Source organism: Papio anubis, chromosome 4 (genome assembly GCF_008728515.1).
Source record: "Papio anubis isolate 15944 chromosome 4, Panubis1.0, whole genome shotgun sequence".
NCBI classification, from domain to species: Eukaryota; Metazoa; Chordata; class Mammalia; order Primates; family Cercopithecidae; genus Papio; species Papio anubis.
The window spans coordinates 115,500,212-115,516,494 of NC_044979.1; the positions used below are offsets into that span (position 1 = coordinate 115,500,212).

The window sequence follows — 16,283 nt, forward strand, 5'->3', positions numbered from 1 at the left end:
ATTTGAGAACTGCTGGGTGGGCTGGTGTTACCCAAGAGTTTTTCATTTTTGCAGGAGACGCTTTGCAGGAGATCTCTAGGGCTTTTTCTGTGTCAATTAAAGAGCCTGACCAGCTGGGCCTGGGCTGTCGTTTTAACAAAAACAAACGCCATCCCCCTCCCAGCTGAGCACTTGTTAGAACTGGACTTTAACTCAGGGCCTGAACCCCCTAACAACAGGACAAACAGTATGAAATCAAAACCGTTTACCCTCCTCCCACCTGCGGTTTGCGTAGGGCCTTGGGCGCACTAGCAAAACAAACTTATTTTGAACACTCAGCTCCTAGCGTGCCGCGCTGCCAATCATTAACCTCCTGGTGCAAGTGGCGCGGCCTGTGCCCTTTATAAGGCGCGCGCTGTGTCCAGCAAGCATCGGCCACCGCCATCCCATCCAGCAAGCATCTGCCGCCGCGCCGCCGCCACCCTCCCAGAGAGCACTGGCCACCGCTCCACTGTCGCTTGTCCAGAGTATGGGCCACCGCCCGCCGCCACCAGCCCAGAGAGCCTCGGCTCCTGTCTGCTGCCCGCGCCTGGAGATGTCAGAGGTCCCCGTTGCTCGCGTCTGGCTGGTACTGCTCCTGCTGACTGTCCAGGTCGGCGTGACAGCCAGCGCTCCGTGGCAGTGCGCGCCCTGCTCCGCTGAGAAGCTCGCTCTCTGCCCGCCGGTGCCCGCCTCGTGCTCGGAGGTCACCCGGTCCGCCGGCTGCGGCTGCTGCCCGATGTGCGCCCTGCCTCTGGGCGCCGCGTGCGGCGTGGCCACTGCACGCTGCGCCCGGGGACTCAGTTGCCGCGCACTGCCGGGGGAGCAGCAACCCCTGCACGCCCTTACCCGCGGCCAAGGCGCCTGCGTGCAGGACTCTGACGCCTCCGCTTCCAATGCCGAGGCTGCAGGTACCACAGTCCCGCCCCTACCCCAGCACCTCCTGGCCCACCGGCACCTCCCGTCCCCACTCCCCTAACTACTGGGTGGGGCTGGAGCCGGGCAGGGGCTTGTCCACAATTAGATCTTGAAACCAGAGCACGTAGTTGGGGAAGGAGCTTGGAGTGGAGACTGATCATTGCATGGTCTTGGCAGGACGTGCCCTGGGAAAAGAAGGAAGATGTTCCAGGGCACACATAGCTTAGTGGAGACTCAAGGAGGAAGCTCGCACTTGGCCCTCGTCGTAGCCCAGTGATCTTTAGATACCCAGACAGCAAGAGTAGAGGGAGGCGGTGGGGCTGCCTCCGCAGTCGGGTTGCCACCCTGGGTCCCCCACCAGTCTGGTTGCCAGCACGTGGGCAGCCCCAGTGGCTGGAGCATCCGGGAAAGCCTAAGAAGGGAATCCCTCCTGCTGGCCTCCCCAGGAGGTGTTTGGAATGTCCTTTGTAATATACGTCCTGGATACGGTATGTGCTACCCAGATGTTTACAGAACATAATGTGAGAGTTGAGGCTAAAAGCTTCACTTCCATTCATTGCCATAGAAAAACAATGTTTGATGTGTATGTTGCCCCCTAAGAACATGACAATCAGGTTCTTTCCTGGATTTAAGCAGGCATTTGTTTGTAGCGGGAAGTGGAGGAAATGCCTCTTTCTCTACTCCAGCCCCTATCTCCTCATCTGGGCTGCTTGCACGTCCTGTGCCATTCTGGGAGGAATCAGGACTTCCATACCCTGATAGGGTGTTAGAGTGAGTGTGTGAGAGTCAGTGACCCTTCCAAGGAGGCAACAGGGTTTTCTTGCGGATTCTCTGCCCTTTAGAGGAAATGAAAGGGAGTCCTCTCACTGATCCTCAAGGAGATGAATTTCCACAGGGTGTCCCTTACAGCCAGTTTTCTGATTCTGTTCATGCACCTTTGGACTCTATCTGCAAGATCCTCTTGGCACGAGGGTGGGTTGGGGGTGTTGCAGAGAAGTCCCTTAGGATGTGGGAAGGCAGGGGCCCCAAAATAGAAGAGGGTAGTACTTTGGGTCAGGAGAGCTGCATTCTAGACTCCACTTCTAGATGAACTGTACCGTTCATTCAGGGATATTAGTAAAATCCCCATTTTAAGGATGGGGAAGCTGAGGTTACGAGGCGCCCCACTAATGCGGTTAGGAATTGAACTCTAATCCTGGCTTCTTTGGGGTTGTTCTCAGCCTCAGCAAATGCGTTTGTTGCTCTGCTCCCCTGCTGCTTTAAAAGCGGAAACGTGGGGCATCCTTGCCAGTCCCCAAAACTTACTATTGTCAGGAACAGAGCTGGCATTGCTGTTGTCATTTCTCTTCCTGGAAACCATTACAAGGTCCTTTACAGTGAGAGTCAGTGAAAATCGGGTTAAGGAATGTGGCCATCCTCATGGCCCAGACTGGTTTTGAGGGAAGGAAGTGATCTCGTGGGGGCCCGGAGGTGCGGATGCTTTGGGAGGGCTCATGGGGTCTGCAATGTTTCCTGGCAGGGAGCCCTGAAAGCCCAGAGAGCACAGAGATAACTGAGGAGGAGCTCCTGGATAATTTCCATCTGATGGCCCCTTCTGAAGAGGATCATTCCATTCTTTGGGATGCCATCGGTACCTATGATAGCTCGAAGGCTGTCCATGTCACCAACGTCAAAAAATGGAAGGTGAGGCCCAGCAGGTGGGTGGTGGGAACTCTCCTGTCAGAGGCTGTAGCTTGAGTTGGCTGTGACAAGCAGACCTGGTCCACTCCTTCCTGGTCCTGATGTCCTGGAAAGAAATGCTTTTCCCCCAAACCTAGTGGCCATTTCTCAGCTAAACTTTCTCAAGCTGTGAACACAAGGACTTTCAGGAGAGATGCCTACTGGATGCAAAGAAAATGTAGTTCCTGATAATAGGTTACTTCATGTCTCTGAGCTCCTCTCTAAATAAGGGTGTCAGAGCTTTGAGTTACATTGTTCCAAAACTTAGTACAAGGCCCTGACTGCTTTCACCTCCATTGTATCATTTGCTTCCCTTTAAAAAAATTGTCAAAATAAAGACATAAAATTTACTGTTTTAACTATTTTGAAGCATAGGTTTCTGTGGCATTAAGTAATATACATCATTAACTATTTTAAAGCATAGATTTCTGTGCCATTAAGTAACAATAAGTAATGCACGTTATTCTGCAACCACCACCAATATCTACCTTCAGAATTTTCATCTTCCCAAACATCAACTCCCCATTATCTTAATTAATGTCTGTTTTGAATTCTACCACTTGAGGGCGACAGAGAATCAAAGTCGGAGTGACTTGATTTGAGAAAAAAAATTACTTCCACAAACATGCCCTCCCAGAAAAAGGGAGGATTAAACCATTTTCTCAACACTTTGGAATTTAATCTGAGAATAACGATAAATGGAGGAAAGTTAATTGTTAAATTATCCAAATGGATGCCTTAATCCTCACTTGATTTAGTTTATGTAAAATAACATTGTAGATTGCAGAGGAAAGTTATTCAAAATCTAGAAATCTCTTCTGCTAAATTCTTAATTAAGAGCTATGCCCACTCGTCTTCTAACCAGATGGCGGGTGCCCAAAGTATTCAGTAGGTGGCAGGAGGAGTTGGGAAGAGTTTTGTGGTGTTGGTGAGGTTCTTGCCTCGGGATGTCTCTATGCAGGGGTTGGGAGAGTGTTTGGAGAGGGAGAGAATGGTGTTCTTGTTCTTTATCTGAACAACTCAAGACAGACTAACCACAGGTGGGAAAAAGAGGCCCAGTGGGAGCACATCACATGACACCTAGTCCCAGGTCCCCATGGCCAGATCATAGGGCCACCCCTGCTTCTACAAAACCTCTTCCATCTGTCATTGTCTAAGCTGATAATTCACCGTGTCTTGTTAGATATCCTAATGTAAAGTTATTCTCTTAGGAGCCCTGCCGAATAGAACTCTACAGAGTCGTAGAGAGTTTAACCAAGGCACAGGAGACATCAGGAGAAGACATTTCCAAATTTTACCTGCCAAACTGCAACAAGAATGGATTTTATCACAGCAGACAGGTAGGTGGCCTTGCCAGTGTGTGTCGTCAGGGTGAAAGGGACTCCTGCCCTACATTCCTGCCAAGCCATGGTCATTCATGGCAAAGAATGTCCCCCTCCAAAGTAGACACCAGAACTGGTTGTCTTGAGCCAGATCCACCCCTCTGGGAACCTGGCGCATCCAGGCGAAGATAGCCTATTGAACAGGTCAATGTGTCACCGCCAGAGGAGGAAAACCTGCACTGGACCAGGGGCCCTGGAGCTAAGCCTGAGCTCCATCACTCAGCAAGCCAATAGCTATGGAAGACTTTCCTAGGCCCCATAATGCTTGGATCTCAGGTTCCTCACTTATACAAGAGAGTAAGGGAACATACTTAACATAGAAAAGCAAGTATCTATTTGTACAGCTTTTACACTTTCTCTCTGAACTGTCTAATAAAACACAACAACATTTTTGTGGCCTGCCAGATAATAAATGAGATCAAACAGACCAAGATTTCATGTTGAGGAGTGCTTTAAGCCTCAGTGAAGTACAGGTTCTGTAGATTTTATTGAGAGAAATTGAGGACTAGGCCCTGCTTCACAGGCAATGCACAGTGGGGTACACATGAGACATGTTCCCTCTGGGTTGGGCTCCCCTGACATTGGGCTATGAAGCAGACAGCTGTGCACACGCTGTGCTGTTTAACACACGTGAGAAGTCATTATTGCATGTGCCACTCAGTCACTGTCTCTATTTTATGATGAGAACCAGGAGGGCGTGAGATTTACCGGCATCGTTGGCAGCTGGTTTCACAGCCGAGACTATTGGCTTGGCTCTGCAGTGCTTGGCTGCACTGAAAAAAGGGCCAGCTATGGCTCTACATTCCCCTGTCTTGTCATCTGCTGCTCTTGACCTTGGTCTTGTCTTTGCAGTGTGAGACATCCCTGGCTGGAGAGGAGAGGCTCTGCTGGTGCGTCTACCCTTGGAATGGGAAGAGGATCCCAGGGTCTCCAGAGATCAGGGGAGACCCCAACTGCCAGACGTATTTTAATGTACAAAACTGAAAACAGATGAAATAATGTTCTGTCACGTGAAATATTTAAGTATATAGTCTATTTATACTGTAGAACGCACACACATATATATGTATATGTATATATATAACTACTTTTTATACTCCATATATAACTTGATATATAAAGCTGTTAGTTTATTTATTCACTGTAAGTTTATTTTTTCTACACAGTAAAAACTTGTACTATGCTAACAACTTGTACTATGTCGACTTGTATATCATGAAACACTTCTCATCATATTGTATGTAAGTAATTGCATTTCTGTTCTTCCAAAGCTCCTGCGTCTGTTTTTAAAGATCATGGAAAAATACTGCCTAGAAAATGCAAAATGAAATAAGAGGGAGTAGTTTTTCAGGTAGTTTAAAGGAGGACAGTTAACTTGTATATTCCATCATTCACATTTGATATACATGTGTAGGAAAAGTTAAAGTGTTGATTATGTAATCAAAGCTACCTGTGGTGATGTTGCCACCGGTTAAAATGTACACTGGATATGTTGTTAAACACGTGTCTATAATGGAAACATTTACAATAAATATTCTGCATGGAAATACTGTTATGTCTGTGGATGTTTATTTAGTGATATTATCTTTGTTTCTGAAATCCCTTTGTCCTTCACCCTCACCTTCCTTACACATTTTGTGCTTTTGTGATATCAAGATGGTGTTTTGGGTCCGCAGAGCCCCTTGTCCCAATTACCCTAGATGTTGTCCCGGCTGCCGCAGGGTTTCCACTTCCCAGTGGCATTGGGACCTTCCTCCTCTGCCCGGGCAGGCTGGGCATTCCTGTGTCCCACCTCTCCATTAGTCCCCAACCTCCCCAGGGTCCTTAGCCTCTTCCTCTTGGTTTGGTTTGTCCCTTCCGTTCAACTTATAAATAGGAACAGGGTTTCTTTCCTCTTAAACACAAGACAGAGTGCTTCCTTGTTTTGCTCCCTAGCCTTTCCCTTGCTTGCCCTCCCTTTCTGCTAGCCTCTTTCTTCCACAGGGCTCCCAGCATCCTTTTGTCACTTCTGTTTCCATGACTGAGCCCTGATTGCAGCTCTCTTTTCTGCTCCTCAGAGCTCTTTTTCCTTAACACTGTGCCCTGCTTGGTGTGCCCAATGCTGTCCCTCCTAACTCTTGAGCACCCTATTGACTGCTGCTTTCCTCCCCTCCACATCTTTCCTGGCACCTTGCTCATCGCAAGGGATTCCATCCTGGTCTGTTGGCTGCCTCCAGCCCTGTCTCCTGGACTCCCCCTGCTCTTTGTCGGGGGGAAAGCCCACACTTCTCCTTGCCCCAGGCCACTTCTTGGAGGCTGCTTCTCTCATCTGTGGGGCTGGAGGCCTCCCTGACATTCTGTTTTTTCCTGGAGCTCCAGCTCCCTATCTTGGGTCTCCCGTTTAACCCTCCAACCCCACAGCTGCCAGGTTGCCATCCTCTCTGCCATGCCCATAGGGCTGGTCTGTAAACTCAGCACTCAGACTCATCAAGAGGAGCAGCCAGACTGATGTGGGACAGGGACAGACTGATAGCTGCAGCCCAGGACCAGGAGGTCTGTTCATTTGCTCAGGTAATGAAACCACATCTGGCACAGCAGCTGCAATTGGAGTCACCACTCCATTAAGCTTATAATAATTCACTGTTATTCTCCAAGATCCATTTGTCTTCTGCACAGGCCAAATAGCAGAGTTCAATGGGGATGTGGTGAGAATTAGCACTCCTGCATCTTTCAAATCCTTGATGGTGGCACTAATTTCTGCCATCTCTCTGGGAATGCAATATTGCTTCTTTCCTGAAAGGTCTGATTACTTCCTTTCCCTCAATCCACAACTGCCCTGGTGAAAGCCTCTAGATCCCTTTGGAGAAGACTGGGAGAAATATTTTCAACACTGTACTGGGGTCCTTTTTCAAGGAGGCCCAGCCTCCCCCTTCATTCAAGGAATTCTGGGTCTATAAACTGGCCTGAGAATTGATTGAGATGCCAAGACCCTCTGTTTTTATGATTCAAATTAGATTTTTGTTCACGTGTCCTTGAACTTTCCTGCTTATATAAGTCAATAGCAATTTAGTAGGTTTCCTATCAGTTTCACTTCTAGGTATGTCATGATCAAGTAGCCAACACCATAGATCCACAGGAGCCTGACTATTCTGAGTGCTGCCTTGGCTCTGCTGTCTGTTAGAGTAACTGCACCTACCTTGCCTTTGTTGGTTGAGTGCCTCCACTTGGTCTCTGCTACCCTTGGGATCTCATTACTTCCATTGCATTTATGTTTCCCAATTCAGCAGCTGCGGTTCCAACTGTACGGTCAGGCCTACAGAGAAGAGCAATGCCAGAGCTCTTCTAGTATGCTGAGGCTCCCCTCACAAATGTATTCTTCATGGTCAAGGTACAAGGTGTGCCCTTTGGACCTGCCCATGGTGGGTAAGAAGGTCTTAAATAACAAATTCCTTCTAATTCAATTCCTTAGACATTCCTTCTAGTGTCCCTAAGCCTTTGAGTTCATTTCTACTGTAAATCAAGGCAGATATTGCAGTTCAAGATCTTTTGGTCTATGCTACCTTTTGGTCTATGTTTCAACCAAGTAACTAAATAAACTGTTGGAGCCGTTTCTAGCTTCCTGAATTGCAATCTTAAACACAGAATCTCTGCTTAGTAAGCCTATATCAATAAATTCAGCCTGATCCAACTTTTTGTCCCTTTCACTATTACCCCACACCTCTAATATCAATTCCCACACATATTCCCTGCATTTCTATCTATATATATTAGAAAATTCAAGTAGTTCTTTTGGAATGTGGTGTGCCTCCTCGTTGGTTACATTTTGTACCTTACTTTTAAGGGTCTTATGGGACCTGGTCTAGAACCAAAGAAGCATGGTAGGGGTGAGTCCTGAGGAGAAGTAATATTGTCTTGCATGGCAACTGCCTCAGGGGAGGCCATTACAGTATCCTCAGGCAATACAAAGTTTATCCCCTCAGATGGGGGTGGAGAGTCTGCTTCTACTGGAAAAGAAAACTTAGCAGAAATTACTGTCTCAATGTTTCCACCTTTATCAGGGTCTTCCCATACATCTCTATTCCAACTTTCAGGATCCCGTTCTTTCTCTATCAATGCCCTTACTTTAACAGAAAGCACTTTAAAAGTGGAGGCTGGAAATTCAATTTTTGTTGTAAGTCACTCACAGGGTTTCATTTTCGCCAATCCTGGTCTTGGAGCTACAGGAGACAAGGGACTCCTTCAGAGTAGATATCTAAGCTTTCAGGTCATTTATATAGTGCTTGAACTGGGAATTTGAATCCCTGAGCTCATCCTTTTCTTTCCCCACTTTATCCACCTTAATTAGAAACAACCAGTCAATGTCATTACGCTTGTTAGTTAGACAAAAATGTTTGAAGATACTATATACATAGTCACCCAGATCCTTGCCTCTTACAAGCATTTGAGAATATCCAATGGTAATATTTTGTGTATCTCTGTTGCAACATTATGCTGTGGACTATCAGTATTCTCTTTATTACTGGAAATACAGTTATTAGTGTCTTTAAATATAATCAAAATAGGTAGCCAATTCCAGAAATCCCAGAACCAATTCAGAAAACTCACCCTTAAGATTGAGTTCCTTAGAAATACCATTTGACCCAGCCATCCCATTACTGGGTATATACCCAAAGGATTATAAATCATGCTGCTATTAAGACACATGCACATGTATGTTTATTGCAGCACTATTCACAGTAGCAAAGACTTGGAACCAACCCAAATGTCCATCAATGACAGACTGGATTAAGAAAATTTGGCACATATACGCCATGGAATACTATGCAGCCATAAAAAAGGATGAGTTCATGTCCTTTGTAGGGACATGGATACAGCTGGAAACCATCATTCTCAGCAAACTATCACAAGGACAGAAAACCAAACACCGCACGTTCTCACTCATAGGTGGGAATTGAACAATGAGAACACTTGGACACAGGAAGGGGAACATCACACACCGGGGCCTGTTGTGGGGTGCGGGGAGTGGGGAGGGATAGCGTTAGGAGAGATACCTAATGTAAATGACGAGTTAATGGGTGCAGCACACCAATATGGCACATGTATACATACGTAATAAACCTGCAGGTTGTGCACATGTACCCTAGAACATAAAGTATAAAAAAAAAAAGATTGAGTTCCTGCAAATGCCATTATTTCATCCCTTTTTGTTATTGAGCAGTATTTCATGGCATACATATACCACATTTTCTTTATCTACTTGTTGATTGAAGGGCTGTAAACTCAGCACTCAGACTCTTCATTTGGGCTGGTTCCATATTTTTGCAATTGTGCATTGTGCTGCTATAACTTAGATAAAATTGGAGACCATTATTATAAGTGAAGTAACTCAGGAATGGAAAACCAAATATTGTATGTTCTCACTCATAAGTGGGAGCTAAGCTATGAGGACACAAAGGCATAAAAATGATACAGTGGACTTTGGGAACACAGGGGAAAGGGCAGGAGGGCAGTGAGGGATAAAAGACTACACATCGGGTACAGGTTACATGGCTCAGGTGATGGGTGCACCAAAATCTCAGAAATCACTACTAAAGAACTTATTCATGTAAACGAATACCATCTGTTCCCCCAAAATCTATTGAAATAATAAATAAATAAGTAAATAAATAAATAAATACTTCAAAATCTAAAAAAAAAAGATTGAGTTCCTTTAGAACCACTCCAGGTACTAAAATCTGTATTAGTCAGGATTTTCTGGAGAAACTGAACCGATGAGCTGTGAATATAGAGAGATTTATTTTAAAGAACTGGCTTATGCAATTATGGAGCTGGGAAGTCCAAAATCTACAGGGTATGTCAGCAGGCTGGAGACCCAGCAGGGAGCCACTGCCGCAGTTAGAATGCAAAGGCAGTTTGCCAGCAGAATTCCTTCTTGCTTGGTCAGTCTTTTGTTCTATTTAGGACTCCAGTTGATTGGATGATGCCCACCCCCATTACAGAGGGCCATCTGTCTTACTCAAAGTCCACCAATCTAAATGTTAACCTCATCCAAGAACACCCTCACAGAAACATCCAGAATAATGTTTGACCCCATTTTTGTCATTGTGGTGCAACCAAGTTGACACATAAAATTAACTGTCACAACCAGTTATAATTTCCACTAAATAAATACAATTGATCAATTGATATGTAAGAGAGGACAGAAAATTAAATTATATGAAATGCTCAATTAAAACCAGAGTTGGTAGAAAAAGAGGAAGAAAAATGAACAAATAATAATTCAATGAATAGAAGACATTTACAAATGTGGTTGGCTTTAACAAAATATATCAGTACTCCCTTTAAACGTACTAGATGTCCCAACTAAAATAAAGAGGTTGTCTGTGTGCTTTAAAAAATGAAAAATAAAATCAGCATACATGTTGTTCATAAGATGCCTACTTAAAATATAATGACACTATAGGTTAAGAGTAAAGAGATGGAGAAATATATATTACCCTAAATCTAATTACAACAGTAGAATTAGCTATGTTAATTATAGACAAAGAAAACTTCAGAACAAAGACAATTATCAGCATTAAAGAGAGGCATTACATAATGAAACAGATGTCAATTATCCAAAAGACACAATCGCCCTTAATGTGTGTGTGTCTAATAACAGAACATCAAAATATATGAGGCTAAAACAAGTAGAACTGCAAAAGAAATAGATAAATCTGCTACTATAGTTGGAGACTTCAACACCCTTCTATCAAAGATGGACAGACCTAGCAGGCAGAAAATCAGCAAGGGTATTGTTGAACTCAACAGCATCATCAATCAAGGATATAATGAACATCTTTGGATGACTTAATCCAACAACAGTAGAATACACATTTTTCTCGAGATTGCATGGAATAGTCATCAATATAGACCACATCCTGGGCCATAAAACACATCTCAACACATTAAAAAAATAGAAATAATAACAATGTCTGCTCTCAGATCACAATGGAATTAACCTAGAAATCAGTAACAGAAAGAAAGACAGCTAGAAAATCACAGAATATTTGGAGATTAAACAATACATTTTTAAGTAACACATGGGTTAAAAAAGAAGTCTTAAGGGAAATTAAAAACTATTTTTAGCTAAATGAAAATTAAAATACAATTTATCAAAACCTGTGGGATGCAGCTAAAGTAGTGCTTACAGGGAAATTTATAGCATTAAATACATGTAGAAATTAAGAAAGATCTAAAATCAATCATTTAAACCTCCACCTTAGGAAACTAGAGAATGAAGATCAATTTAAGCCTAAGGCATGCATGAAGAATAAAATAAAGCAACCATCAATAAAATCCAAACCGGGAAAACAATAGAGAAAATCAATGAAACCAAATATGGTTATTTGAAAACATTAATAAAATTGATAAACCAGTAGCAAGACTCACCAAGAAAAATAAAAGACGCATTTTACCTACATCAGAAATAAAAGAGAGGCCATCAGTTCTAGTACCATGAGCATTAGAAGGATAATAAAGAAACACTATGAAAACCTTACACCCACAAATTTGATAGCATAGATGTAATGGACTAATTCCTTGAGAATACAAACTACCAAAACTCACACAAGGAGAAATAAATACCTACATAGAATGATATTTATTAAAAATTAAATCAATAATTAGTCTTCCAAAAATAAAGCACTAACCCCAGATTGTTTCACTGGTGAATTCTACCGAACATTTAAGGGAGAAATGATATCAATGCTCCACAATCTCTTTCTCAAAATAGATACAAATTAACACTTAACTCATTTTATGAGGTCAGTATTACCTTAATACAAAAACCAGATAGAGACATTAAAAGAAATTAAAACTACAAATCAATATCTCTCATCAACATAGATGCAAAAATTCTTGAGAAAATGTTATCTAATCATATCCAACAATGTATAAAAAGAATACTGTATCACCAAGATATAATGCTAAGATCCAGATTATAGTAAGATTGCTTGTAGTTTTACATTGGTTCTGCAGTGGAAAAACAACAGGCTGAAAAACATTCAGATTTTAGCTTTGTTTGTGTAGGAGCATTAGGGCTGTGGTGGCATTTCCTCTTTCTTCTCTTTTCTTCCTTCTCTCCCTCCCTTCCTTCTATAAAAATTATCTTTTAGTTACAGTACTGTTATATGAGAAAAATACATTTACAGTAGAAATAGAAAACAAAGAATTTCTCATAGACAGTCATTACATAGATACCGATTATGTGTATTTATATATGGTATTTAAAAATGTCATGACAAGAAGAAAAGTTTTAGAAAATAAAATTAATTTCATAAGTCTTGTTATATTGTACTTAAGAATACTTGACTAAATGTTTAAAAAATCATGGTGAAACTCAGAGACTCACCTTAACAATTGTCCTTAAGGCCTTTGGTTGAAAGCTTTAGACTTTACTGAGGCTACTTTGAAAACCATTGCTCTACTTCTCTTAATAATTCTTTGGCTTCCACAGGAAGCATGTGTACTCACACTTTGCCTTTCTCTTACTGCTTCTTTGGCCAAGACAATAGATTTTGCAAACTCCAGGGGGCATCTTTCATGTTGTGTTCTATGGGCTCCAGGATAGGGCATTCACAGGGACTACAATGTGAGTTGTGTCCCCAGCATGGTACAGGGGCTGAGTACCACTGCTGAGTAGGAAGCATGCTGTCAGCTTCAGTCTCTCCATCTGGAAGGGGCCTTGGAAAGAGAATGAAGAGATACTGGCTTGGTCTGAGAAGAGTGACTTGGAGTTAGAGCCACTTTTCTAGACAAAATGGTTGGCCCTCCTTTATCTGTGTACTGTTGGTGCAAAGGATTTCCACCAGAGATGTAAGACAAGAGGACAGAGCAGGATGCTCTGGGAGATCTAGGAGAAATAATATAGACTGCCCCTGTAGCATCTTGGAAAATGTAGGAGCTTCTGTGAGTCACTGCCACTCTAGTCCAGAGATGATAGAGGACCAATATTTAGTCTGAAAGATCTCATTAGTGTCATTACTCTATTGTCCTATTAGAATGGTACGAATGTCAGGAAATGCTTACAGGACACATACATTAGCTGAAATACTAAAAACAAACAAACAAACAACAAACAAACAAAAAAACTCATTCTCTCCTTGAAAGAAGAGTGCTCCTTCACAGTGGGACATACTAACCCTCTCCTGCATTGGTGTTCTACTTTGGACTCTCAGAGCTTTCACCTAGCCTTCAGTAGTCCTGCACTCTCACCTCAAATTTCTTTTTTCCCACATGATATTCCACTTGGTCATTGTTCTCTCTCTTGAAACTCCACTTGTCAAATCTGAACTCCTGGCCCTCTAACCAGCTTCTTCTCCAAACTTCCATACTTCATGTCTACAGCACAACCCTTCTTCTGTGTGAGAAGATGTTGAAGTATGGTGTTGTTTTGCAAGACAGCAAGTAAGATGGACAGACATTGGCAAACTTTTGGGCGAGGTAAACGTGTTCAAATCCAGAATTATCCACACATCATGGCTATAGAGAGAGTGAAAAATTATCCAGTACATCCCTGGCTTTAATGTTTCCTTGTAGTCTCCCTCTACTCTAAAACTGAGACAAAATCTTGCTGATTTTGTTCTTTAATGACTCTTACTTGGTCTTTTTATACTCTGATTTGAACTCTTACCATGTCACAACTGGACTGTTGCAGCAGTTCCTTCTTGGTTTGCCCTGTATTTACCCAATCTCATTTATGCACGCATGCATTAAAATTTAAAAAATAATTAATGAATGTTATTCATGATATAAGTGCTAGGGAGGTGACAACCTCAAACAGGGAAGAATCTTTCTTCTGACGGATTTGGTAGTTGTAGGAGAAGGAGGTGGGGAAGATAATAACAACAACAAAAGTAAGTCAAGTCCATTAAAACATACTGAGATAGTGCTGGGGTTTTCAGAGGAGAGAGAGAAAAACTACTCTGTATGCAGTGGATAAGAGGGCTTCTCAGAGGAATGGCCTTCAGGCCATGACTTTGAAGGATGGGCAGATAGGATGGCTCACCTGAGCAAGATGGAGGAAGGACTAGTTTCAACAAAGGAATATACAAGAACCAGAGAGCACATTGTGCATGCAGGGTTTAGTAAGCTGTTTGGTGTAGTGAGAACACAGGGTATGTTTTTGGGCATTAATGAGAGGTGAGGTGTGCTAGGAGTTTCCACTATGGGCTGTAAATGTCAAGCTCAGAGTTTTGATTTAGTTGGAAGGCAATGGAGAACTTTTAAGATTTGGGGGCAGCATGACAGTGTGAGTTGCTTCACCAACCTGCTCCCTAGTAAAACTGGTGAAAAATATTAAAAAACAAAACAAAACCATTCAAAGAGTCCTAAAATGGTTCTAAAGGCAAACAACAAGTGAAAAAACATCTACCCAAGAAAATCTGTGAAAGTTCGGTAAGAAAGATAAGAGTGTAGTATATGAACCAAAATCCCTTCTTCCCTTCCCCTCTAAGCTCGGTGGGTAGAGATTGCACTCCAGACTGGTGCAGCTAAGAACACAGAGCTCCCTCTCCTCCCAGTTGCCAGTCAGTGGGCTGTCTTTCCAGGAGGGTCAGGACTTCAGTGTCTCTCATCCTGCCCCCAGCTACCTGTTGCTAAGGTAAGCTCCAGACAGGTACAGTCAAGAGCAAGGAGGTGGGGAGTTTAAGGAAGGGGAAGGGAAGAGAAGAGCGGAGGGGAAGTTGAAGGGGGCTCACTTCTGCCCAGCCCCAACTCATGGAATGGAGTCTCTAACTTGGATGTGGCATACCGAGAACACTAGGGCTCTTATTTCCCGTGCCCTGACTCTGGTTTCACACTAGAAGAGGCAAGCCAAAGGATGTGATACCCCCTCCAGGAAGTACTTAGCTCTCAGTGCAGGGGAATCATTTAGAGAGAAGATTGTCATTGTCCCTACCCCCAGTCCAGAGCCCTGACTCAGAGATTTTCACTTGAAGGGAGATGCAGGACATGGAACAGGTAGCTCCTTTCTCTTCTCATGAAAACCAACATCATTTGCAGGAGAACCTGGAGAAGTTTAAATCTATAGGCACTCTCAAGAAAATGGAGATTGTAATGACAGACAATTGGAAGGGGATTTATAGATCTAATGAAGATACAGCCTAGACTGTAGCCCAGCTAGTTTGCAGGAGAGAACTGAGGGATGACAGCTGGGAGGAGTCCTCTTGGGACCAGAACAAATATCAGACTCTGGGATCAGAACAAATATCAAACTCTGGCTTCAGAAACTATTCCTTCAAATGAGCTACAGTTTGGAATACAGACTGTATTTTTTGGGTACAGTTTGGGTACAGTTTATGCCCAGGGAATTGTTGAAAACAATACAGGAGGCCATTGGCAACCAGTGGAGCTTAATAGCTGGGCATGGCCTGGGAAGAGGAAGAGAGTCCTACCGGTACCACTGCCATCCCAGGGTGCCTGTGGACATACCCATAGCTAAGCAGCCTGAGGAGGAACATCACCTGCTGAACCCTGGGGGTGGCGCGCAGAAATAGTCTTCACTAAAATAATTCAGCCAATTACTAAAAAACAAGCAAGAAGTAACGGTACCAAGCCCTGGTGAGGGAGAGACCAGGACCCAGAAGTGTTACAATATATCATCTAAAATGTTCAGTTTCCAGTAAAAATTATGAGGCATGCAAATAAATAGTAAAGTAGATCCTATACACTAGTAAAAAAGCAGGCCAGGTGCGGTGGTTCACACCTGTAATCCCAGCACTTTGGGTGGTTGAGGTGGGGGGATCACGAGGTCAGGAATTTGAGACCAGTCTGACCAACATGGCAAAACCCCATCTCTACTAAAAATAAAAAAAATTAGCCAGCTGTGGTGGTGCATGCCTGTAATTCCAGCTACTTGGGAGGCTGAGGCTAGAGAATAGCTTGAACCCGGGAGGCGGAGGTTGTGGTGAGCCGAGACTGCGACATTGCACTCCAGCCAGGGCAATAATTGCAAAACTCCGTCTCAAACAAACAAACAAACAAACAACAACAACACCGAGTGGCACAAAGTACTTTTCAGATGCCAGATTTAACAAAAATAGATTTCAGAATATGAAATCTATTATGAATATGTTCACAGAGTTAAAGGAAAACATGATTAAAGAAGTAAAGAAAGGTATGATGTTGCATCAAATAGATAATATCAATGCAGAAAATTATAAAAAAAAGAGAACTAAATGGAAATGCTGGAGTTGAAAAGTACAGTAACTGAAATACAAAATTCAC

At 43.2% G+C, this 16,283-nt stretch overlaps 1 protein-coding gene across 1 annotated transcript; it reads left to right on the plus strand.

Annotated features, from left to right (window-relative positions):
- Window positions 1-245: 245 nt before the first annotated feature.
- Window positions 246-5,587, plus strand: IGFBP1 (insulin like growth factor binding protein 1). Its single transcript, XM_009202988.2, has 4 exons — window positions 246-929; window positions 2,456-2,619; window positions 3,867-3,995; window positions 4,890-5,587. Exons 1-4 carry the CDS (start codon window positions 509-511, stop codon window positions 5,019-5,021), a joined length of 846 nt encoding a protein of 281 aa, XP_009201252.1. The 5' UTR covers window positions 246-508; the 3' UTR covers window positions 5,022-5,587.
- The last annotated feature ends 10,696 nt before the right edge of the window (window positions 5,588-16,283 follow it).

Coding starts and splice junctions, on each gene's coding strand:
- IGFBP1 (XM_009202988.2), top strand. CDS start 509: ATGGGCCACCGCCCGCCGCCACCAGCCCAGAGAGCCTCGGCTCCTGTC. Junction 2,620..3,866: donor CCAACGTCAAAAAATGGAAG/GTGAGGCCCAGC, acceptor TTATTCTCTTAG/GAGCCCTGCCGAATAGAACT. Junction 3,996..4,889: donor GATTTTATCACAGCAGACAG/GTAGGTGGCCTT, acceptor TTGTCTTTGCAG/TGTGAGACATCCCTGGCTGG.